General features: G+C 40.8%; 1 protein-coding gene across 3 annotated transcripts in view; it reads right to left on the bottom strand.

Moving 5' to 3' along the window:
- Window positions 1-612: 612 nt before the first annotated feature.
- The window catches only part of BCL9L (BCL9 like), a 65,611-nt gene continuing 41,544 nt past the window's right edge, over window positions 613-24,679 (bottom strand). For all 3 annotated transcript variants that reach the window (XM_056542123.1, XM_056542124.1, XM_056542122.1), the window contains 6 exons: window positions 22,451-22,573; window positions 21,738-21,942; window positions 21,166-21,250; window positions 18,856-20,407; window positions 16,082-16,246; window positions 613-4,508 (listed from right to left, as the gene is read on the bottom strand). In XM_056542123.1, coding sequence (XP_056398098.1) covers window positions 3,598-4,508; window positions 16,082-16,246; window positions 18,856-20,407; window positions 21,166-21,250; window positions 21,738-21,942; window positions 22,451-22,573 — 3,041 coding nt within the window. In that variant the 3' untranslated portion in view covers window positions 613-3,597. The remainder of the gene's footprint in view (window positions 4,509-16,081; window positions 16,247-18,855; window positions 20,408-21,165; window positions 21,251-21,737; window positions 21,943-22,450; window positions 22,574-24,679) is intronic.

The following is a 24,679-nucleotide window of genomic DNA, read 5'->3' on the forward strand; positions in this document are numbered from 1 at the left end:
CACTGCTTCTTCTCACCATAAACACTTCTTACTGGTAATGACTCATTTTGGCTATTGAAGTACCTGATGGATGGCAATGGCTGGAGATAAGAGACACTGAACGACCTTAAATATTTAGCCACCTGTACATCATATCTACAAGTGATTATTCCACATTGTCTTACAAAAGGTTTAGGCATTAACGGGGTACTCCGCCCCTAGACATCTTATCCCCTATCGAAAGGATAGGGGATAAGATGTCAGATCGCTGGGGTCCCGCCGCTAGGGACCCCCGTGATCTCGGCTGCAGGACCCACCTGTTGCGGCTTCCGGCAGCGCTGGAGGCTCTCATCCTAACGCCTCACGACCACGGTAACGTGAGATTGTGACGTCACGACTTCGCCCCTGTGTGACGTCACGCCCTGCCCGCTCAATGCAAGTCTATGGGAGGGGGCGTGACATAGACTTGCATTGAGGGGCAGGCGTGATGTCACACGGGGGTGGAGTTGTGACATCATGATCTCACGTCACCATGGTCAGGAGCCAAAGCGTCCAGCGTTTCCAGAATCCGCAACAGGTGGGTCCTGCAGCCAAGATCCCGGGGGTCTTCAGCGGCGGGACCCCCGCGATCTGACATCTTATCCCCTATCCTTTGGATAGGGGATAAAATGTCTAGGGGCGGAGTACCCCTTTAAGTTGATAACCCCAGAAAGTTTAGAAGTTTCACATCTGCTCAGCCAAAAGCATAAACTCTGACACCAAAGGCCCTTTTACAGATGTGGATTAATTCCCAATAATCAGCCCTTGTTAAAGGGCCGGCAATCAACTGACAAACAAAAAACACATTATCGGTCACACTATGTTGTGTAATCAGATAATATGCAGCAGACAACAATAATGCTTAAGGGTCACACAAACTATCCAATGAATGTCTGTGTGGCCCAGCCTGCAATCGATTGAGCCATGTAAAGGCAACAAGCGCATGTCATCAAGACAGGCACTTATCAGGCCCGTCAGCCTGTGTAAAAGGCTCTTACTACAAGTAGCCCTCTCTGAACATTGCCAGGTTCACTGCTGTTCATTTATACTAAATTGACGATGAGCCTAAATCAGGGCTCTATAGCGCCAGTGAATTTCTTCCACACTAAACTGGCCAAATCTTGTCAATGGACTTTACATAATGTACAGGGCACTATCATAATAAAACATTAATATTTCCCTTTTCTGATCACAATTTGCTTTTTCCTTCAGGCTTATGTGAACCAAATCCATAAACTCTAGATGACCATGCTATCATTGCTTCCAGAAGCTGTTTAGAACTCGGTAGTCATAGAATTGAGAACAGACAATTTTTATTCTATTCAGACAAAATTAGATCTGATTGTTAACAGAAGGGGGGTTGTTACATATATGATCGTTGGATGGATGAGCCAGTGTTCCCGCTGCACTCAGTTTGCTGAAATGGGGTTAGGCACCAGACCTATAGGCAACTATCAACATGTGGGTTCACAAAATGCAGTGTTTTCTGGTCCAGTTTAACACTAGAGGGAAACCTCAGCCAGAAAGAAGCCCACCTTTGAAGTGGCCATACACATTTAATAGCACAGCCGAACATTCATGTGTTATCTGTGAAAAAAAGAGGGGTAAGCTGCTGGACAGTCCTGCTGGCAGCTTATCTCTCCAAAAGTAAAAGAGACAGGCAGCTAAAATGCAGCTTGCCTGAACCTTCTGAACTGTAACATAATCTGTCGGGGAAGAGTTAGGCGACCACCATACACTTTACACAGTCAGCCTGTTCTGCCAAAGTTGGCAGGTATGGCCAACGTTTGTCTAAAGTGTATGTCAACCTTTAGACAAGAAGCATACTGTGACAATGCTATATTTAGAGACATTGAATTTCCTATATTTATCATTAGATTGCATGTCTAGATGCTTCAATTGAATATATGCACTTGGTCACTATGGATTTGGTTTAAATGGCCAAATTCACTATTTAGACATGGTGTCCAAATGCTTTTGGCTAAGAAGATGTTAAAAGCAAGAAAATGGTTATATGAATTATGCTATGATGCAAGACATACAAAATATGTGACTAACTGATCAGGGATCTTTAAAAATGTTTGTCATATATTTAACTCCCCTTAGGCCATCAGTAATGCAAAAAGAAATCATACCTAAAGGACAGTTTTTTTTGGTGGTGGGGGGGGGGGGGGGGGGGAAATGGGGTATAGCAAATTTCTTCTGGCCCACAGTTTAGTGTTTCATTAAACCATTCAGTGGGTACAACTGCACATTCTAGTCAAAGATGGATAGTGAACAGATTCCAAAAAATCCTAATTCACCGACAGGTTTTCTTTAAATACATAAGTCAAAGGATAAAAGTAAGAATGAGAAAGGTTCGTAATAGAAAAATGAACCATGGAAATGATACAAGATATAAAACTAGAGCAGTAAAGCAAATATCGTCAATTCATATGCCTTCCAAAAGCAGATACTGAAAATCAATAATGGAAATATTCCAGTTTCTAAATGCTGCATTGTTTTTTATCCAATTTTTTAAAAAGCTTACAAATAACTACCAAAGAGTGTTGTGACCACCAAAGTGTGTAGATAATTTGAATGTGTATTAGGAGCAGGGTATTAGGGGCAGAACTGAAAGAAGACAAGAGAAATTGATAAACAATATATGCCAAACAGTTTTATAGAAATAGATGATCAGATGATGCTAAATGATGGATCAAATTAAATTGTTAATTCATTAATGAAATTAAAATGCTGAATTAATGGCTTATTTTAGACATAGATGGCATATGACACAAGGATATGCTGTCAATATCTAATCATGCTGGGGCTGACCTCTTCCCATGTCTGACCACTAAAACAAAATGGCAGCAGTGATAGGAAAGCTTTGTCTCAAGTCCACTTTATCATAAGGCCAAATGGTCAGCCAATGACTCAAATAGGAGAGCATGAAGCACCCAGAAAGTGCCTGGGCCAACAAGATGTTAACCGTCACAGAATGTTCCTTGCCTCACTGCCACTTATTTATAACATTCAGTGTTGGACACAGTGGTCAGCCCTCACCAGTTGGACTTTGATAGCATATTCTAGTGATGTGCAACCAAAGACTTTATTGAGACAATTACAAAGGATAGAACTATTGAAAAGGCAAACAGATAGCACAATAATTTCATTACAGAAAAATACTTTTATGCTTATCATCCCTTAGATGGGTTAGCGTTTTCTTCAGGTAACAGTCTTCCAAGGTGACAGAACATCACATTCTGCTTTCATAGAAGACATTTTTATCTAAATCTGCTAGGACTTCATGAAAAAAAATGCTGGTATATAGTAAAGCCAAACCTAACTATCTATAGTTTAGAAGGATCTTCTGATTTCCGGTAAGATTAGAGGTTGCACTGAAAAGATATAGTTTTCCAACCCTAACACACACTGTAGCTCAGGAGACACAATCAAAAGTGGACAACCTCTTAACATTTTTCTTTTAAAGAATATGTTTTTAGCCAAGGAAGCTGCTATAGACTTCCAGCCTTGAATGCCAACTTTAAATGGAATTATGAAAGGAAGAACTAGGTTGGTGCTAGTGAGTCTCTGACACTAAAATGGTAAGTGTCCTGGTCCTGGGATATATGTATCTAAGGATACACTCCGTTGTCTCATTTGGTGTCCAACCATCATGCTTTGTTGTCCATGCAAATGCCCACCAAGAGCACCCTGTGGAGACAACATACTAGAACTCTGGGGGTACATCTCTCCTGACACACTCCGCTGCTTCATTAACATGAAGTTCTGTTGTACTGTCTGAGAAGGGGGTGCCATTCCTGTCCTACCCATAGGGTGCATAGGTGGCATTCCCAGGGTTCTTTGTGGGCCTGGAAGACTTGGGCCTGAACGACCCGAATGTTGCTCAACCATCATATTCTGCAGGCCAAGAAGGTGCATATTAGTAGGGTGTGGTTTTGGGGGTTGTGTACTCCCTTTTGGAAAGTACTGCAGAGTACTACTTGGCTTTTCCGATGGCATGATACGGGACAAGTCAAATTCTGGAATACCACTGGGTGATGGTCGGATTACTTCTCCTAGTTCTGGGTCTGTGAGCATGGCAGGAAGACCAGGGCCGTAGTGTTCTGTTATTCTGGGAGGCAGACGGGGTTGATTAGGTGTTTCATCTGGATAGTGTTGCTGCATGGAATTATTTACACCTCCTTGTGGTAAAGGTGGATTGTGTGGAGGACCCGGCTGCAGACGTGGTGGGAAGACCAATGGGTTGGAGGACATCATTTGTGAACCAGGACCAGGACAACAAGAGTCCTGATTCACAGAAGGAATCATCAAAGGTGTCTGAATAGGGCCAATTGATGGGTGCATGGGAGGACCAGGTGAATTGAGCATTGAATTAGGGGGTTCATGAGAGAGTGGTGGCTGTCCTTGGAGACCAATGTTTCCTATTGGGCTTTGTGCAGAACTTAAATTCAAATGCAGAGAAATAGGAGGATTCATCCCCGGGCCTGAAATAAATAATATATCACCAGTAAATAAAGGTTTACAAACCACCCTGAACCTCCCCATAGCCATGCTCTGTCAGCAATAGACAGGATAAACCAAGTTTATCTCTTCATTCATGTGCTAAACAAAGATTATGCAGGTTAACAGAAGACCCCATTTATAAAAAAACTAATTTTAAGACTAACATTCTCCCTTTTTTCCCCTCAACCATTTCAATAATAAAAGCATAGCTCCTAAAAATAGCAATATAAAGATTTACTTTATATATCTTACATTCATAGAGAAAAATTTGTGGTAAATATAGATGGGACGCTTTATATCAGTTCAGACCAAATATTTGTTCTTTAATTTAACTAACCACTTTTGCATTTTTCCCTATTAAAGGGGATTTACTACTATAGGTTATTTTCCTTATTCACAGAACCCCCAGGGGAAGATTTATCAAAACCTGTGCAGAGGAAAAGTTTACCAGTTGTCCATAGTAATCAATCAGATCGCTTCTTTCATTTTTCAGAGGCCTTTTTAAAAATTAAAGTGATTTGATTGGTTGCTTTGGACAACTGGTCAACTTTTCTCTGAACAGGTTTTGATTAATCTCCCCCCCAGTGGTTGAACTCCCTGCAATCTTGAAAACAGGATTCCTTAATGGAGTTCTGAATGGAGCAACAATACACAGACTTGACCTCTTCTCCATGCAAGTAAAGCTCTTGGCTACCTTCAGAACTCCCATAGACAATGAATGGAGCAGTGGTTGAGTCTGCACAGTGCTGCTCCATTCAGTGTGCCCCTGTTTTCAAGATCAGACTACCCCCTTTAAAAGTTTGAAGTTAATATCTAGTCTTTCAGTTATCATTTTTTTCCATTTAGAAATACTGAGAATTCTGTGATGACTAGGAAAGAAAGTCTGATAAATGACTAAAAAATACAGATTACATTTCAATCAGAAATTCCATTAACATACATCAATAGTTGGCCATAAACAAGGATTTCCAACTAGTCCCACAAAGAACAATGTGAGCGAGTGAAGACCTTATTAATAGTTATACGTTAAATTTAGGGATTACAAATTACCAGAGTTCATGTAATTGATTGAAAATACTGTAACAATTTGATTGTATATTCTACGCTTTCAAAAGCTTTCAAAAGATTTCATATCCACAAGATAAATCCATGGGCACGTACCCTTGGATATCTCATGCAGATTTTTGTTCTGTGCTCAGCGTAATCTATTGGTTTTTACAGTGAATTAGATTTTTTATTGTGTAAGCATTTACATCCATCCAAATATTATTCACAAACTTAAGAACATAGTCCTGGAATCATATTAAAACTTCAAAGCATCAAAGCTCCTGGTACAATATTTCGAGCACAGCACTTTTTTTTTTTTTTTTTTAACTGGGACAGCGGGATGAACAACTTTTCTTCCTAGTTTGTGTAGGGGAGGGTTTTAAGTTAAGCTTCAAGTAACAGCAGGAAGAATGATCACAGCCTATTACTGTAATAGTTTCCCCTGTAAAGCCTTGTAATGACCCCAGAAGGAAAGACAGGGGTTGTTCTTTATTTTATCTCCCCTTCATAAGGGCCTATTACATAAGACCAGTATCGATCTGTGTACAGGCCCAGGCCCAGCAAGCAGCCAATAAAATAGCAAATAATCATTCATCAATTGATTGCATTGTTAACTAGGTTAAAAAAAATCTTACTTTGTCACTATACATCTCCATGTGTAACAGCGGATGTGCAGCTGATAAATGAACAAACTGTTGCGAACGCTGGAGCCGACGCCGGGAGCTTGTGATGTCATAGTCCCACCCCCTCAATGAAAGTCTATGGAAGGGGGCGAGACTGCTATCACGCCCCCTCCCATAGACTTGCATTGAGGGGGTGGGGCATGATGCCATGAGGGGGCGGGGCTACGATGTCAAAAGCTCCTGGCGTCGGCTCCAGCGTTCGGAACAGTTTGTTCCAAAAACTGAGCAGCGGAGTACCCCTTTAATAGCTGGGGCACGTATTCGGCTCTGAGCTGCGCTTATTTAACAGGAAACCAGATCTTGCATCACACATCACAAGGGCCATTAACAATGCATGCTCCACTTTCATAGGAAGTACAGCAAACACAGTATAATGCAGTAATGAGAACTCAATCACCATTCTATAAAAAGGTATAATCTCAGTCCCCCCTCAGCTATCTATACATGCCTGTATCTCACTTTCTAATAAGAGACCATCATTTCTCTTTAGGGGAACTGGTCAGGCCATCCAAAGGGGCCCTTACAAATCAAAGTATATGTTCTCACATTTAAAAGTGGGAGTTCTACCTCTGTGCCAAATCAGACTACTTGATGACCTTGTGACTCAAATATACTTGCATCTAGATTGCAAAGATTTCTGATCTTTTCAGTTCTAGTGATTTTGCAGTAATATTGTATAAATAGGTCAGAGTGACATGTATGAGTTTTGAACATGTCAGATGCTTAGGTAAGACTTTTGGGGTGAATTCGAACACAGTAAGCATGTTATAGAAATTTTTGCAAAAGCGAGAGTTATGGGTTACACTCTGGGTAGTAGGTAGAGGCAGGGCTGCCATCAGGGCAGTACAGCTGGTACTGTCATTAGGGGCCTGGCATAAATTTCAATTATAGGTGTTACGCCTAGCGCTCCGGGTCCCCGCTCCTCCCCGGAGCGCTCACGGCGTCTCTCTCCCCGCAGCGCCCCGGTCAGTCCCGCTGACCGGGAGCGCTGCACTGTCATGGCCGTCGGGGATGCGATTCGCACAGCGGGACGCGCCCGCTCGCGAATCGCATCCCAGGTCACTTACCCGTCCCGGTCCCCTGCTGTCATGTGCTGGCGCGCGCGGCTCCGCTCTCTAGGGCGCGCGCGCGCCAGCTCTCTGAGACTTAAAGGGCCAGTGCACCAATGATTGGTGCCTGGCCCAATTAGCTTAATTGGCTCCCACCTGCTCCCAGACTATATCTGCTCACTGCCCCTGCACTCCCTTGCCGGATCTTGTTGCCTTGTGCCAGTGAAAGCGTTTAGTGTGTCCAAAGCCTGTGTTACCTGAACTTCTGCTATCCATCTTGACTACGAACCTTGCCGCCTGCCCCGACCTTCTGCTACGTCTGACCTTGCCTCTGCCTAGTCCTTCTGTCCCACGCCTTCTCAGCAGTCAGCGAGGTTGAGCCGTTGCTAGTGGATACGACCTGGTTGCTACTGCCGCAGCAAGACCATCCCGCTTTGCGGCGGGCTCTGGTGAACACCAGTAGCCTCTTAGAACCGGTCCACTAGCACGGTCCACGCCAATCCCTCGTTGACACAGAGGATCCACTACCTGTGAGCCGAATCGTGACAATAGGGTCCCGACCACCTGACTAAGCAATTAATTAAAGACTTGAGGATGCACAGAATAACCTTAATGTACTGTACATGTATGTGTGCACCTCTAGTCTTCTTCCTGTACAGAGCCTCTTCTAGCTGTCAGGTCGGAGAGGAGATGGGGAGCAGCAGCAGAGAGCTTAAGGTTCCCTTAATTTAGTTTCAAATAATAAAGACCATGTAGAGTAAGTCACCAATGCAAAAAAACAGGCTATGCTATGTAAATAAAAGGAAGGCAAATTAGTTATGAAACAATGTAAAAGAATACTCCATTGTGTCCGATTTACGATAAAAACCATAAGATTTAAATAGGGTATATATGCTGACAGGGCTCTATCTAGTGGTACAAAATGGGACAAACATCCAGCTATGATAGTAACTACAGATTACACAATATTAGTCTGTACTAGTGCTATATGAGATACTGAAGTATAGGAAAAGCATTTGCTTGGGGTGCCAGTGCCCTCATATGATGTACAGCTATGCTATGAAAGTATTTACATGCAAAAACAACAATGTCACGTGAAACTGCATAGACTGTTGAATTGAAATTGTTGAATTTTATATCAGACAGGAAGCTCCCATTATAAGGCAAATTCTTTCTTTACTGCAAATCATAGCAGCCATAAAACGTGAGTAACAGTGTAAAGAAAAAAGTTAGATGGCACACGCAGGTGTTCAGGTGTCACATACACACCTGCTAGTATAACAGGTAACCAATAGGTGAATACAGTAGGTTATATAAGGATCTGCAGTACAATACCAGACCTCTTTCTTTGCTGCTCCGCTACGGTTCAGATGAGTATATTAATGACTGTGTTGTTCTCATTAATCTTGCTTATACAGGCTTATTGTTTATTCATTTAGTTATTCATTATTCCTTAAATGTCCCTTTATATTTATTAATACATTTTCATCTCGTGCACGTATATTTTTTCCTATCCTTCGCTACTCAGTCCCGGTCTCCTCCGGTTTTATATCGCTACATTCACATAACATACTCTTTTCTTATGCTCTTTTCTTACAGTTATTACCTTATCCCTTATTTTACTTATCTGTTTTTTCTCTTCCTCGCGCGATCCGGCTCTCCTTTGTGTCCGCGAGCGCCCGGCGCCATTGCTGTGTGTGACGCAACATCTTTTCCGCACCTCTCGCGAGATCTCGGCCTGATTGGCGCTCAGAGGGAGGATCGCTATCACAGCCTGGTCCTGTCAGTCACATAATTCCTGTCACAAATTTCGGCTCTCCTTGTAGCTTTCTCCCCTCTGTTGTCCTTTTTAGGACAGCTTATTATATTTCAGTCCTACCCTATTAATAATATATATTGTCCTGCCTATAATAATTAATATTAGGGACATCATTTATTGCTGAGCATAGCTTATTACATAGCATAATTTATTTAGTCCATAAATTCTGACTAATTTATTAAATATTAATTTATTTATTATCAAGTATATTAAATACATTTAATAAATATATAATATTAAATATCTACTTTAAATAAATAATATTAAATAATATATTAAAAATATATTAATAAATAATATATTTATTATATACATCTATTTACATAACTATGTCTACCGAACAGGCTAAAAACCCCTCTACTCTTTCCAATGACATCCAAGACCTTGTGGACCAATCCGTGGCCCGATCTGTCAAATCGGCCGTGTCCGCAGCTATGTCCTCAATGCAGGAGACACTTGCCATGTCAGTGGCACAATCTATCACACAATTTGGGTCTCAACAGGTTCAACCTGAAAATAGACCACGTAAAAAGACAACTAAGAGACACCATATCAATGATGATACCACACAACAAACGGTCTCTGACCCTTCAAATACCGGCTCACACCCCTCGTGCAGCTACCATACAGATGCCTCTGTGGTGCATCACAAACCCTCTTCCCCAGAGAAAGTCTATGATAAACGGGGAGAACGACCCTCAAAACGTTCTAAACCTGATTCCTTTGTAGAACATTCTGAGGACATTCTGAGGAAGAATCAGATGATAATGATGAGTCCTCAGACTCTAATGACCCCTCTTATTATCCGGATGATGATGAGGGAAGTGATTTTACAGATGACAATCCTCTCACTAACAGTGAGACTGTAAGGGACAGTTTCGGACTGCCCTTCTTTGACCCTTCACAAATAAAACATCCCCGCTCGGGTGAATGGACTCTAAACCCTCAGGTTGAGAAATTCATTGCCTTTTGGCTTAGGAAAAGTCTGGATAAAAAAGCCAGGAATAAATTGAGAGCAGAATGCCCGAGACCCTGTGTATCATCTAATGCTGCTCAGACACCCGAATTGGACCCCATTCTAACCAGATATATAAAAAAAAAAAAAAGGTCTTGACAGAAGTTTTAAGGCATGTCAGGATAAATTCCTAGATATCTTGGGTCCCTTCTCTAGAATTCTGGACATTATAGAGCAGGCTTATGATTCAGGCAATCACATTGATGTACCAACCATTAGAGGTTGGGCACACAGGACCATGTGTCTCTTTGGAAATGTGAACGAGGCCTTTTGCAGAGAGGCGTCGTTCAATTCTATTGAAACTTGACCCTCAATAGACTTACTTAGCCAATAAAAAATCTTCAAAATCCACAGAAGGTTTTCTCTTCGGAGAAAACTTTATAAAAGAAATTTCAAAATATGTGGGACTCTTTTCTAGTTTAGATAAGGCCCAGTCTTCCCTTAAAAAGGTGTTCTCCAATAAGGTTTTTGGAAGGGCTGGGAAAAGCAGGGGCCGTTTTCCCAGCCGGGCCCCTCTTACAAGAGGACACTATAGAGGCCCTGCCCAGCAACCTCAGGAAAGACCTACATTCTTCCCACCAACTACCCAACCGCCTCCATTCTTCCCATTCCGAGGACGCTCCTGGAGGGCTCGTGGCCACAGAGGGGCTCCAAGATCTAGACCTTCAGGTAAGCTACCTATCTTCTTCCCCTCCTCCAGTAGGCGGTCGACTCCTACATTTTTCCCAAAATTGGGAAATAATATCATCAGATCTATGGATCTTGTCAACAGTGAATGGTTACCAAATAGAATTTATGTCTCCACCAATACAACTTCACCTCCCTCATCCCATACACTTCTCAAAAGAAGATCGATATCTAATACAATCAGAGATCGTAGATCTGTCTGCCAAACACGCCATAATTCAGGTCCCCTGGGACTCTCCAGGTTTCATCAGCAATCTTTTTCTAGTAAAGAAAAAGGATGGAGGTCACAGACCAGTTATAAATCTCCACCTCTTGAACAATTTCGTCCATTACAGGCACTTCAAGATGGAAGGAATCCATCTTTTAAGAGATCTACTCATTCAAGGAGACTGGTTAATAAAGATCGATCTGAAAGACGCTTACCTAACCGTCCCTATCCATCCTACTTCTCAACACTTCCTTCAGTTTATCTGGGAAACTGTGAAATGGCAATTCACTTGTCTCCCATTCGGGCTTTCATCAGCCCCTTGGTGTTTTACGAAACTAATGAAACCCATAGTAGCCCTCTTACGATCTCGAGGAGTCCGTCTAATAATTTATTTAGACGACATCCTCATTATGGCTTCTTCCCGATCCATTGCATTTCGTCACATGAATTGGACAATCTCTCTCTTATCGAATCTAGGTTTTCTCATCAACTTCGAGAAATCAGTTCTGACTCCCACTCAGGAATTAGAATTTTTAGGTTTCTTGATCAATACCAATTCCACTCTTTTGAGTCTTCCTCCGAAAAAATTCAAAACAATACGGAAGGAGATCAGATCCGTTCTCAACAAGAATCTAATTTCCCTTCGATCAATTGCTCGTATAGTAGGCCTCCTTTCGGCCTCAATTCAAGTGATCTTTCCAGCGCCTTTGCATTACCGTGCTCTCCAACGGCTAAAAATTCAACACTTACGAGAAGGTCTAGGCTATTCAGACGAAATAGCCCTATCCCCAGAAGCCAAAGAGGAACTTCTCTGGTGGCTTGGTCACGTACAAGCTTGGAACGGGAAAACTATCTTCAGTTCCAGACCAGACGTTATCTTGGAATCAGACGCAAGTCTGATAGGTGGGGGAGCCCAAATGGTCTCCTTCGGAATCCTGCCTTCATATCAATTATTTAGAACTTTTAGCAGGATTTTTCGCATTGAAGAGTTTTGCGAAAGACCTATCTCATTGTTGTATCCTCCTTCGCTTGAACAACATCTCTGCTGTCCAATATATCAATCGCCTGGGAGGCACGACATCGGAAAGTCTAGCCAATCTAACAAAAGATCTATGGCATTTTTGTTTAGACAGGGAGATTGTTTTGAAAGCAGAATACCTTCCTGGTCTTTCCAATTTCGTAGCAGATTGGAATTCACGGTATTTAGTGGACTCCAGCGACTGGAGATTGGATCCCGGAATCTTTCAACAGATCAATCTTTTATGGGGCCCCATTCATTTAGACCTCTTTGCATCTCGCCTAAACCGTCAACTTCCTCAGTTCTTCAGTTGGCGTCCGGATCCGGAAGCGTTAGGAGTAGATGCTCTCCTTCAACCCTGGCCACCCCAAACACTATATGCTTTTCCCCCATTCGCTCTGATCACCAGGATACTTACCCAAGTTCTCCTCCAGAAATCGAACATTGTCCTAATAACTCCTTGGTGGCCAACACAGGCTTGGTTTCCCCAACTTCTCAGTATGCTAGTGGACTTCCCGAGACTCATCCCATCCTTTCCGAGCCTCCTCTTAGATCCATCGAACAATCCACATCCTCTCATCCCAGTTGTCCCTAGTGGCATGGTTGATTTCGAGCCAAACGCATTCGATTCAGAAATTTCGTCATCAACTAGAGCTATCCTCTCAGAAGCCTGGGCTCCAGGTACCAGATCGGCTTACCGATCAGCCTGGAGATTTTGGACTCATTGGTGCACACAACGGGATCTGGATCCCGTTACGGCACCTATCCCACAAATATTAAATTACCTTTCATCTCTTTTTGATTCAGGTAAAGCCTACCGTACCATCAACCTATATCGTTCTGCCATTTCTTTTTATCATGACTCTATCAATTCCATTCCTGTCGGCCAACACCCGTTGGTCTGTAAACTCCTAAGAGGAATTCATCTTAAACGTCCCCCTCGTCCCAAATATCAATCTACATGGGATGTGAATCTAGTTCTTAACCTCTTTATTTCTTGGGAGGATAATGAAGATCTCTCTTTAAAATTTTATCTTTTAAACTCACTACACTCCTCGGTCTCATTTCTATTAAACGGGTATCTGATGTCAAAGCTTTGGACATCTCTTGTAGACGCTTCATTCCCTCCGGGGTAGTCTTTACCATACATAGACAAACTAAGACTAATCTTCATGAAATCTTTTATCCATGCTTTCCACATCAGGAAAAACTCTGTGTAGTTCGTTGTCTTAAATCATATGAATCAAGGACTCAATCTCTTAGACCTCCTTCTTTACCTCATCTTCTCATTTCCTTCTGTAAACCACACTTACCTGTATCTTCGGCTACTCTAGCCCGTTGGATCAGACAAGTTATGTCCTTCGCCCACATTGATACCTCAGTGTTTGGAGCTCATTCAACTAGGGGCGCTGTCTCTACTAAATTAAAGGAGTACTCCGACGCAAACCTTTTATGGGGGAAATGGAGCATGAAGCAAAGTTATATTACATTGTAATATACTTAGGTTATCCATATCTTCTTCTTCCCGGACTTCTCCTTGCGTTTCCATCCGGCCGGAAGCTGGGTCCTTTGATGACGCTGGACCGCGTTTTCTTCATGATTCGGCGCCATCTTAGCCCGGTGACTCATAGCTCCCATGAGTCACTGCGGGCTGTGCCGGCCTCCCAGCCCGGAGTCGGCTTCTCCTCCCTAAGTAATTTATTCATTTATGCGCTGAGCTGAGCTGCCATAGGCTCAGCTCAGCAAACGCCTATCACTAGGGAAGAGCAGAGGGAGGGAGAATAGGACCGGAGATACTACCAGGGCATTGTGGGAGATGTAGTCATTCAGGCTGAAAAACATGTGAACAGAACCCGGAAGTACCGGGAAATTCAGAGCGGCGTTGCAAGCGAACGGCTGGACCAAATCGCACGATTGGGGGCTCTATCAAAAGGTATGAGCTGGGGCTACATTTAGGGATTAGTTTATTTTTTATTGTGAGCATTGGACTTCTCCTTTAATTCAATCAGGAGGTTCTTTATCAGATCTGCTCATGGCAGCAGACTGGTCTTCAGAATCTACTTTTAAAACGTTTTATTATAGACCTGAACCTCATGTCTCAATGTCTTTATTGTAATATTCTTATGGTATATTTTAATGATGATAATTTATGCTATTTATTACAGCTTTGAACTTGCCTTATAATGGGAGCCTCCTGTCTGATATAAAATTGAAGATTTTCCTACCCTTGATGACGGAAAATATAGATTTTATGAAAGACAGGAGGCGAGCATTATCCCTCCCTATTTCCCATCCCTATAATGTTTTTTGCTTTCTTTTCAGCGTACTAAAGATTTTGATTTCGGCACTTGCATGGTCTCCTTCATATCTTCCTGGTTCTGCCTACTACTGATTTGTCAAGCTTATCATCTCTTCTTCCGATGAAACGACATCCGGAATCGGACTTTTTTCCACGGGGACCTTCATCTTCATCTGATGACATGTGATCGACTGTTTATCGACTTGTTATGTTGGACTTTTGTTTATTATTACTATTTACAAAGAAAGAGGACCGGTATTGTACTGCAGGTCCTTATATAACCTACTGTATTCACCTATTGGTTACCTGTTATACTAGCAGGTGTTTATGTGACATCTGAGCACCTGCGTGTGCCATCTAACTTTTTTCTTTACACTGTTACTCACGTTTTATGGCTGCTATGATTTGCAGTAAAGAAAGAATTTGCCTTATAATGCTTGCCTCCTGTCTTTCATAAAATCTATATTTTCCGTCATCAAGGGTAGGAAAATCTTCAATTATGCTACATGGTCTTTACCCTATAAATTCCCTAATTTCTGCCTGTACTTTTTAAAATATTTTGCATGCATGGTTTGGTTAGATTAACCTTTAAGGGAAGTGACAAGGGGATTTTATTACTCTCACGGCTGTGATTGAGCCCCTTTCATGGTTCACAGCTATTTGTAATTTCCTCTATTTCTGGAGATGGGACCAGAGCATAGCGGTTTCCTAGTAGTACACAGAGAGGGACTCCCTGCCTTAGTTGCCATCACAGTCCAATCACAGCATAACACAAGATCTATTTGTAGGTACACAGCTTATAACTGCTCTCTTTTTCTCATCCCCTCTCCTGCATATAGCAGTAGCTAAGTCCCGCATCCACTTCCTGTGTTCCATCTTGCTGTGTCTGTTACTAGAGACATTTTTAACCTAACAACAGGCAGTGGACTGCAGATTGCAGGGAAGGGAGATACCTTTTGGCCAAGAATTGATATATTTTATTTCATGGTAATGTTACAGAATGGAGCAGGGAGGCAGCAAGCTTATAGTGATCACAGAGCTGACTCTGCAATTGTTTGTTTCTGCCTGTGAGGTCAAACACATTCCTGGATCTACGTAGACACGAGGGTTTGCACAGGGTGGGAAATGTGCTGGGGAGGTCCGCCCCCTCTCTTCCCCCAAACCTTCTCCGCCTGCCCCACAATCTTTCCGGACATGTCTCCCGTTGTAATGCCTATTCATGCGATGTCTAGCATAATACCGGCCAGAGGTATTAACACCGTGGGGATGGTATTTTGTCAGGCCCCATAAGAATAGGTATTACAGCGGACGCCATTATGAATTTTTGTGCGCGTACCCCATGGAGAGATGCTGCGTACCCTTAGGGTTAGGTGTACCCAGGGGCAAATGGCATTTTTATGCTATGCCAGGTATTTTTCCTTTAGAAAATACTTGGGTATGTAGAGGTGTTATGTGTGTCAAAAGTGTGAATACTGTCCAGGCATCAAAGTTCTGGTCTCATTTGTTGGGTTATACATTTAGTTACGAACATGAACAGTCCTTATTTTTGTAACATTAATGTTGGATGCAAGAAGAAGATGGTCAGGGATGTAAACTACTAGATGGCATTTTACAATATAAATGTTTAGTATCAACATTTATTTCATTACTTTATTTGTATATGAAATGTGTAAGTGTGTATCAGAAGTGTGAAAATTGTCCCAGTGCAATTGGCAGGCAAAATTCTTACCTTGCTGACTACCAGGTGGAAGGAGAACCCGATCTGGTAGTAGATCATCGTCAGATGTAGCAATTGTTTTAATTGCATTGTGATACAATGGGGTGGAACTAGGCATGGCGTACTTAGACATCTGTGACATCATCAAGGATAAAGGATTCTGGGTTGGTACACCATCTAAAAGAAAACATAATAAAATTAAGGACTATATGATGTATGATAAAGTCTTAAAGATGACCTGTTGCTACCCTCAAAAATGATTTTACTAACATTAAATAGCTTAGGGTGCTCTAATCACCTTTTTACAGTTTCTCGATATGCTCTTCTGTCCCTGAGATATTTCAGCTTATAGTTTGACAACTTAGAAACAAGTCAGATGGTCATGAACTTAATTTTAATAATGGAAATAGATATCAGTGGATGAGTGTGCTATAGGTTTTCTTTAGAGAAACAGTATTTATCTTTTTAGATATGTACTGCCATTACCCTGCTTCTGCTGAAATCAACAGGTTTGGCAGACACATATTTAATCTGTATGACCAGATTAATGCCTAACATAAAAAATATAATTCATTTATAGAAATGTATGCATGTAAAAAAAAAAAAGTCCTACAAAAAAGTGACATGCCATACAAAGAGATCAAGCAAACAACAAAACACAGACAAGTAAAGTAAATAAAAAAAAAATAGCAGAATATATCATTCATATACTGCTCAACTAGCCTCTGGGGTGCAGCAGCAGGATTCATGCCTACCCCTTGCTATTCCATTTAAAGGGTACCTGTCACCAAATAAAACTTTTAATATAGTGTTCCTTCTGTAATTATCAGACACTTTCCCATTCACTTGCTTTTAAAATTATCAACATACAGTGGGGATCAAAAGTTTGGGGACCCCAGGTAAAAATTTGTATTAATGTGCATAAAGAAGCCAAGAAAAGATGAAAAAATCTCCAAAAGGCATCAAATTACAGATTAGACATTCTTATAATATGTCAACAAAAGTTACATTTTATTTCCATCATTTATACTTTCAAAATAACAGAAAACAAAAAAAGTTTGGGCACCCTGCAGAATTTACAGAATGCACTGCCCTCTTTGCAAAGCTTAGACCTGCCAGTGTCATGGATTGTTCTCAATCATGATCTGGGAAGACCAGGTGATGTCAATCTCAAAGGTTTTAAATGCCCAGACTCATCTGACCTTGCCCCAACAATCAGCACCATGGGTTCTTCTAAGCAGTTGTCTAGAAACTGAAAATAGTTGACCCTCACAAAGCTGGAGAAGGCTATAAGAAGATAGCAAAATGTTTTCAGATGTCAATATCCTCTGTTCGGAATGTAATTAAGAAATGGCAGTCATCAGGAACAGTGGAAGTTAAAGCAAGATCTGGAAGATCAAGAAAAATATCAGACAGAACAGCTCGCAGGATTGTGAGAAAAACAATGCAAAACCCACGTTTGACTGCACAATCCCTCCAGAAAGATCTGGCAGACACTGGAGTTGTGGTACACTATTCCACTATAAAGAGATACTTGTACAAATATGGTCTTCATGGAAGAGTCATCAGAAGAAAACCTCTTCTACGTCCTCACCACAAAAATCAGCGTTTGAACTTTGCAAATGAACATATAGACAAGCCTGATGCATTTTGGAAACAAGTTCTGTGGACCGATGAGGTTAAAATTTAACTTTTTGGCCGGAATGAGCAAAGGTACGTTTGGAGAAGAAGGGGAACAGAATTTAATGAAAAGAACCTCTGTCCAACTGTTAAGCATGGGGGTGGATCAATCATGCTTTGGGGTTGTATTGCAGCCAGTGGCACAGGGAACATCTCATGAGTAGAAGGAAAAATGGATTCAATAAAATTTCAGCAAATTTTGGATGCTAACTTGATGCCATCTGTGAAAAAGTAAAAGAGAGGATGGCTTCTACAAATGGATAAACACACCTCAAAATCCACGGGGGATTACATCGAGAGGCGTAAACTGAAGGTTTTTCCATGGCCTTCACAATCTCCTGACCTCAACATAATTGAAAATCTATGGATAGACCTTAAAAGAGCAGTGCGTGACAGACAGCCCAGAAATCTCAAAGAACTGGAAGACTTTTGTAAGGAAGAATGGGCAAAGATACCTCAAACAAGAATTGAAAGACTCTTGGCTGGCTACAAAAAGCGTTTACAAGCTGTGATACTTGCCAAAGGGGGTAGTACAATAAATTAACTCTGTGGGGTGCCCAAACTTTTGCAGACGCCATTTTTTTGTTTTCTGTTATTTTGAAAATGTAAATGATGGAAATAAAATCTAACTTTTGTTAACATATTATAAGAATGTCTAATCTGTAATTTGATGTCTTTTGGAGATTTTTCCATCTTTCCTTGGCTTCTTTAGGCACATTAATACAAATTTTTACCTGGGGTGCCCAAACTTTTGATCCCCACTGTATATAACTACAGGGTGAGTGTCCACTTAAGTAATTGAGTAGATTTATAAGTAAATGGGGGTGGAGGGATGGAGCACAGCTATGACTGGAGGAAAGAGACAAGGGGTGAACTGACTTGTTCAAGTATAGGAGAATTAGGATGGGTAACAATAGGTAACTGCCAATTATACTTCTGTTTGTAGTCATGTGAACTAGACCAATGCCAGTTGTCGGCATTGAGTTCTGTTGTGCTCCCCACAGAATTGTGATCTGGTTCAAACATTTACATACTTAATTTCTGTTGCATGCTGTTATATAGACCCTTTCTTTCGGAAAAGCCTATCTGCCCTTGAGAAAACTGACCTTGAACTACCATCTTCTGGCCACCGCCTGTCATTCCACTGCCATTTTGCACTCGTGCTGACCGAACCATCTCTTCTGATCCTACACCTGCTTGGGAACCTATTAGATCATTCCTCATTTTCTGGGACAGTAGCATCTGTTGGTGGGGCGTCATCTGAAGGTTAAGGTTCATATTCATGTTTACACTCATGTTCATATTGAGGTTTCCACTTCCTCCTGCTGATTCCAGTTCCCTGCCTAGTCCTGGACGACCCATGGTGGGGCTTACCATGTGTCGGGACCCTCCAAAATCCATGCCTATGGTAGAGTCACTACCTAAACCATCTCCTTGAAACATAGAAGGGTCACCTGGACGCTGTTGAATGATCATTCGTTCCATATCTGTGCCTTGTCCACTGGGTACTGACAACTGTCTCTGCATAACAGGTGAACGTTTCTCTAAAAGCTGTTGTCTCAAAAACTCATCACGGGTAGAAGGATTTAAAAAACTCTCCACCTCTCCTTGACCTCCTCCTGGGTATGCCATTCCACTTTGTGGAAAGCTGCCTTGCCCACCACCCATTGGTGTCATATCTTCAGGCCATCTACCTGGTCTCTGCATAGTTCCCATGGTGTCCATTGGAATATTTTGCATGAGTCCATATCTACCTGGAAATCTTGGACCCTGGAATGTTATCCCTCCACCTCTCATTTGCATGACTTCCTGTCCCTCCAGGGGTCCAGGTAACCGATTACCAACCCACTGTTCACCAGGCTTGTTGTGATATGGTGGAGGAGGTCCCCGGAGTATCAAATCAGGTGCTGACCTCCCATGTATAGTCATGTGCTCTTCCTTCCTCCTTTTCTCAGCATAATATTCCTCCTGAAGTTTTCTCCATGCAACCTGCTCTGGTGTAAGACTGTCTTGTCCTAACCTCTGCATCATAAGACTCATCTGATGACCCATGTCTGGTCCTGATGGAGGACCTCCCATTTCTTGCTCCATTCCTGGACCTCCCAAACTTTGAGTCTGTGTGATCATTGACTGCAGGGGTTCTTCGTACTTTTTTATTGGGGTTGGTGGATTTGAGGGAACATGAGGAGGAGGATGAGAAGGTACAGATCCTTCTACTGGACTTGTGTTTTGCCTTGAAAATGACTCACTATCAGCACCACTTCTAAGTAACAGCCTTTCTATGTCCCGCAAAGTCTGAAGTGAACGTTCCCGATGTTCCAGCTGCTCTCTTGAAAGACCCTCTGTGTTCAGTGTCACTGTGGTCTCTTGCGTAGTTTCCAGAAGTCCAGGGTCATCGACAGGTAAAGGGGCAGAAGATGCAGGTGGCGGATTGGAGTGGCTACTGGCAGGGCGGCTATTGTTATTTCCCACTGTGTTTGGGGTCAATTCTTGTCTTGTCTCCTCCACTGCTGCTTCAGTTTGTAAGACACTGGGAGGAGCCTGGATCGGTGTGCTTGTTTGATGATCGGCTGGTGCAGGTGAAGTTAAAGGTGGTAGCGTGGGCACAGAATTCTCTCCTGCTGTCTCTGGAGTGCTGGGTGGTTTCTGGAGTACATCCTAAATAAATGAAAATATACAAATTTGTTAAAACATTGGTAAAATATAGGCAATATATGTTAAAAACCTAAGTAACAAATTATATATATACATACATATTGTTGAGAATGCAGGGTGCTGCACGGAGATCACGGGGGGTCCTTGAGGCCGGATATCTTTAGATAGGGGATAAGATGTCTAGGGGCAGAGTACCCCTTTAAATCTTCCCAGAATATATAAGACATAAACTACACTATATAATACTACTACTACATATATCCAATACTTTGTTATGCCAAGGTAGTAAAGTAGGATCCTGCAAAAGGATATCAATATGACTGAAAAAAAAAAAAAACATGTAACAGGTCCTAAAAATAAAAAGGTAAAAAAAATAAATAAATACAGAAATAAATTATGCCTTTCCTGTCTCTGACCATCAATAACCCTATATCTTTATATTGTATGGCTTCTTTAAGATGATCATATAAATAAGATGTACTGGGTATACAGACTCCCTCATGCTGGCTTTTTCTGAATGTCTAGACCAGTTCACTTTTCAAGAAGCCTCTGCAAACAGAAGGAGCCCTTGACCCTCCAAGAAGTGAAAAAATCCAAATAAGGCTTGCATTATTTTATAAACAAACCTTGTATACAGTTAGTTATTGGTTTATACTATGTTTTAATTATTATCTTTTCGATAAGACCCAGGTTCCCAGTGGTATAAATGAAATACTTGTATGCGCATGAGAATGGCATACTGCAAATGAAGGTAAGTTTACCTCATCCAGCTTGGCTCGAGGAACATTTTGCTGGTGGTAAAGCAGAATGGAATCTGCACGGCCTTGTAAAACAGCTTCGGCTGCCCTGTGAGGAAAAAGGAGAATGCATTCTCTTAAATAGTATTAAACAGAGATTCGGCGCCAGTAAATATTCTGCATTTACTTCTTTAAGTTATCTGACATTTTGAAACTAATGTCTTCCTCTTTTATAAAAGCAATATCCAAAAACTATCTGAAGCCAAAATGTTGTTGTAAAAAATTTAAAAAATAATAAGGCAGCAAAGACTATTACAAACTCCATGTACCACACCAGTCATGATAAAAAAAAATATGTTTTTTAATTATATATTAATCAAATATTTAGAATGATAAAACAAAATACAGCACTGGGTACTAATAGACTGTAGTTTAGGACTTCACTCTATAGATAATCTCATTGGGATCCAACACTACTAAGGTTTTTTTTAATGCTTTTTTCAATTTTTTCGTTTTGTTAAGCTACTTAAGTTTTCTAGATTTTATATTATATGATTATTTTCATTTGTCATAATGACTAGCAAAAAAACACTCACGTGTTTGCCAAATATGTTGTGAAGACATAAACGTATTGGGAGGGAGCCTTGGATGGACCTCCTGGCCCTCCTCCCTCTCCATGTAAGCTTTGGCTAGCCCCATGGGTTGTGCTGGAAGAACTGGAGTCATTGAGTCCTGGAAGGGAAGCTGATCCTGATCCTGGCACTGTAGGAGCGGATATTGCAGAATCACTAACACTACAGTCTAACAAGGAGGAGACAGAAAATAATATTGTAATTGGTATCATGTATATTCTATTTATTCTAAATCTATACAGGCTATTTACAATAGTTGATATTTTATATCTAGTCTTTAATTTCCTAAAAACCTAGAAAACTAGTATTTCATTGTTGGTAAATGGCCAGTATAACAACTTTGTGAGCTTGCAAGGATAAATAACTCCAGGTTCTGTATATTCCATGTGTCTATATATTACAGATAGCTGGTTCATGTTTCAGTTTATATGATCAATTGTATTGATTGGTAGATGATGAGAAATCTAAGGCAGCTCAGAGCAGGAGTAGATTTCAATTGCGTGCTGCTTGCTTGCGTCCTGCTTGTAACAAGTTAGGCACATGGGAAGGACCACTTGGCAAGTGTGACACACAGTGGTAAAAACTTGTGACCTTGTACCAGTCTGTGCCAGGAGCAGGCCTTGGTTGGTTCAGCTCTAAACCATGAAAAAGTATCAATGGAAATAAAACTGACTTACTGTGAGAAACTACAAGATTCTTCTCATCCTCTTCACTGTCTGGTCCTGAACACCACTCGTCTCCACTGTATGGCTGTTTACGTTCCAAAACGCAACGTCTCTTACTTCGTGGGAGTAACTCTCCTAAAAAGTTAAACACATACTAGGTAAACAGTTAAAACTAAAACATCAATATTACAAATGACTTTATAGCGCATTGGATCATAAAAGCAAAAGTAGACATAGAAACAAAGCTGATTTTGTTATTTTATCTTGAAAATATTTGTTGTTTATTTTTAATATGCATTTTTGGGGTTTTCTGTTTTGAACCAAATCAGCTTCCTTGCCCTAGGATGGATTTATCTGTGTCCCAGGCATGCTAAAACTACTTACTGTTGATTAAATTGGAATGAAACCAGGACTAGAAACAGTTCCTCTATCTGGAGTGAAAAGCACAGCTCAGAATGAATATGTGCAATAAATGGATTCACACAGTATCAGCTTTATATATTACTTAAAAGCTGATTTATTAATGCTAAAATCCAATTACACAACTGAAAGAAATAACTTGGGATGCTGCATGCCTAATTTTGTACAAGTACTTCTAAAGTGGTAGGAATAAAAATTACTTTACGGGTCAAATACGATATGCACAATGTTGCATTGAGCATGCATTGCCCTTTGGCAATTTTTTTTTATTTGTATGCTTAAATGTGAAAAAAAAAAATATATATATATATATATATATATATATAATGCAATGAAGAAGTTTTCCCAGGTTAATACAGGTAAAGGCTACAGTCCGCAATACAAATGTAAAAGATTTAACTGTAATAACAGGGGTGTGAAAATTTAATTTAAAAAAACTACTTGTCCATGGGACTAAAACGGAGCAAAATCTACTTGTCCCTCATGATGATCAACTTGTTCTGGCCAATTTTCGCTTTTACACTCGCTCGTTTTTCCTCCTCACCCTATAATAGCCATAAATAATTACTAAAATGATACCTTTAAATTTTTCCATAACATATGCTCTGAAACAATAATAAAAAAAAAAAAAATTGATGAAGTGAAATTGAAATAGTAAAAGATAATTTTGCTAAGTTTTCTACGTCATTTACCTTGTGGTTGAGCTAACATGTTATTTTGATGCTTTAGGTCGCCTGATTACAGCAATACCAGATTTGTATAGTTTCCATCATGTTTAACTAATTAAAAAAACAAAAATCTGAACTTTTATAATTTTTTTTAATTGTCATTTTCTCACCCCTGTAGCTTTTATTTTTAATTTTTATAATTTCGCATACGAGGCTGTATGTGGGCTAATTTTTTTGCACAATAATTTATTAATAATTTTTTTGTATCGGTAACATTTTGGTATTGATCCGACTTTTTAAATCGTTTTTTTTTCCTGGGATATATAAAATTGCAATTCTGTGGTTTACTATATATATATATTTTTTTACATTTAAGTTATTTACCGTACGGGATACATAATGTTATATTTTAATAGTTCGTACAATTACGCACGCAGCGATACCAAATATGTTTATTTTTATTATGTTTACATGTTTTTATATAGGAAAAGGGGGCGATTTGAACTTTTAAAATTGAAGGGGTTAATGTGTGTCTTTTAACTCCTTGGGGACGGAGGGCGTACCTAAATGCCCTCAGCCCGCTCCCTGTCTATAACGCGGGGCCACGCCATTAGAGGCCGGGACCCCTGGTTAATAGCGGCATTGATCAACCCTTTAGACGTGGCATTCAAAGTTGACTGCCGCGTCTAAAGTGGGTCCTACCTGCCTCCTCGCTGTCCGATTGCCGAATGACTGCTCAGTGCCTGAGATTCAGGCATGAGCAGTCAAGCGGCAGAATCATTGATCAATGGTTCCCTATGAGAAACCATGGATCAATGTAAAAGATCAGTGTGTCCAGTGTTTAAAAAAAAAAGTTAATAAAGATCATTTAACCCCTTCCCTAATAAAAGTTTGAATCACCCCCCTTTACCCAATAAAAAAAACTGTGTAAATAAAAATAAACATATTTGGTATCGCCGTGTGCAGAAATGTCCGAATTATAGAAATATATTGTTAATTAAACCGCACGTCAATGGCGTACACGCAAAAAGATTCCAAAGTCCAACATTGGGCATTTTTGCTCACTTTTTATATCAAACAAATGAATAAAAAGCGATCAAAAAGTCCGATCAATACAAATAGGGTACTGATAAAAACTTCATATCACGGCGCA

The sequence above is a fragment of the Hyla sarda genome, chromosome 10 (assembly GCF_029499605.1).
Source record: "Hyla sarda isolate aHylSar1 chromosome 10, aHylSar1.hap1, whole genome shotgun sequence".
In the NCBI taxonomy this organism is placed as follows: domain Eukaryota; kingdom Metazoa; phylum Chordata; class Amphibia; order Anura; family Hylidae; genus Hyla; species Hyla sarda.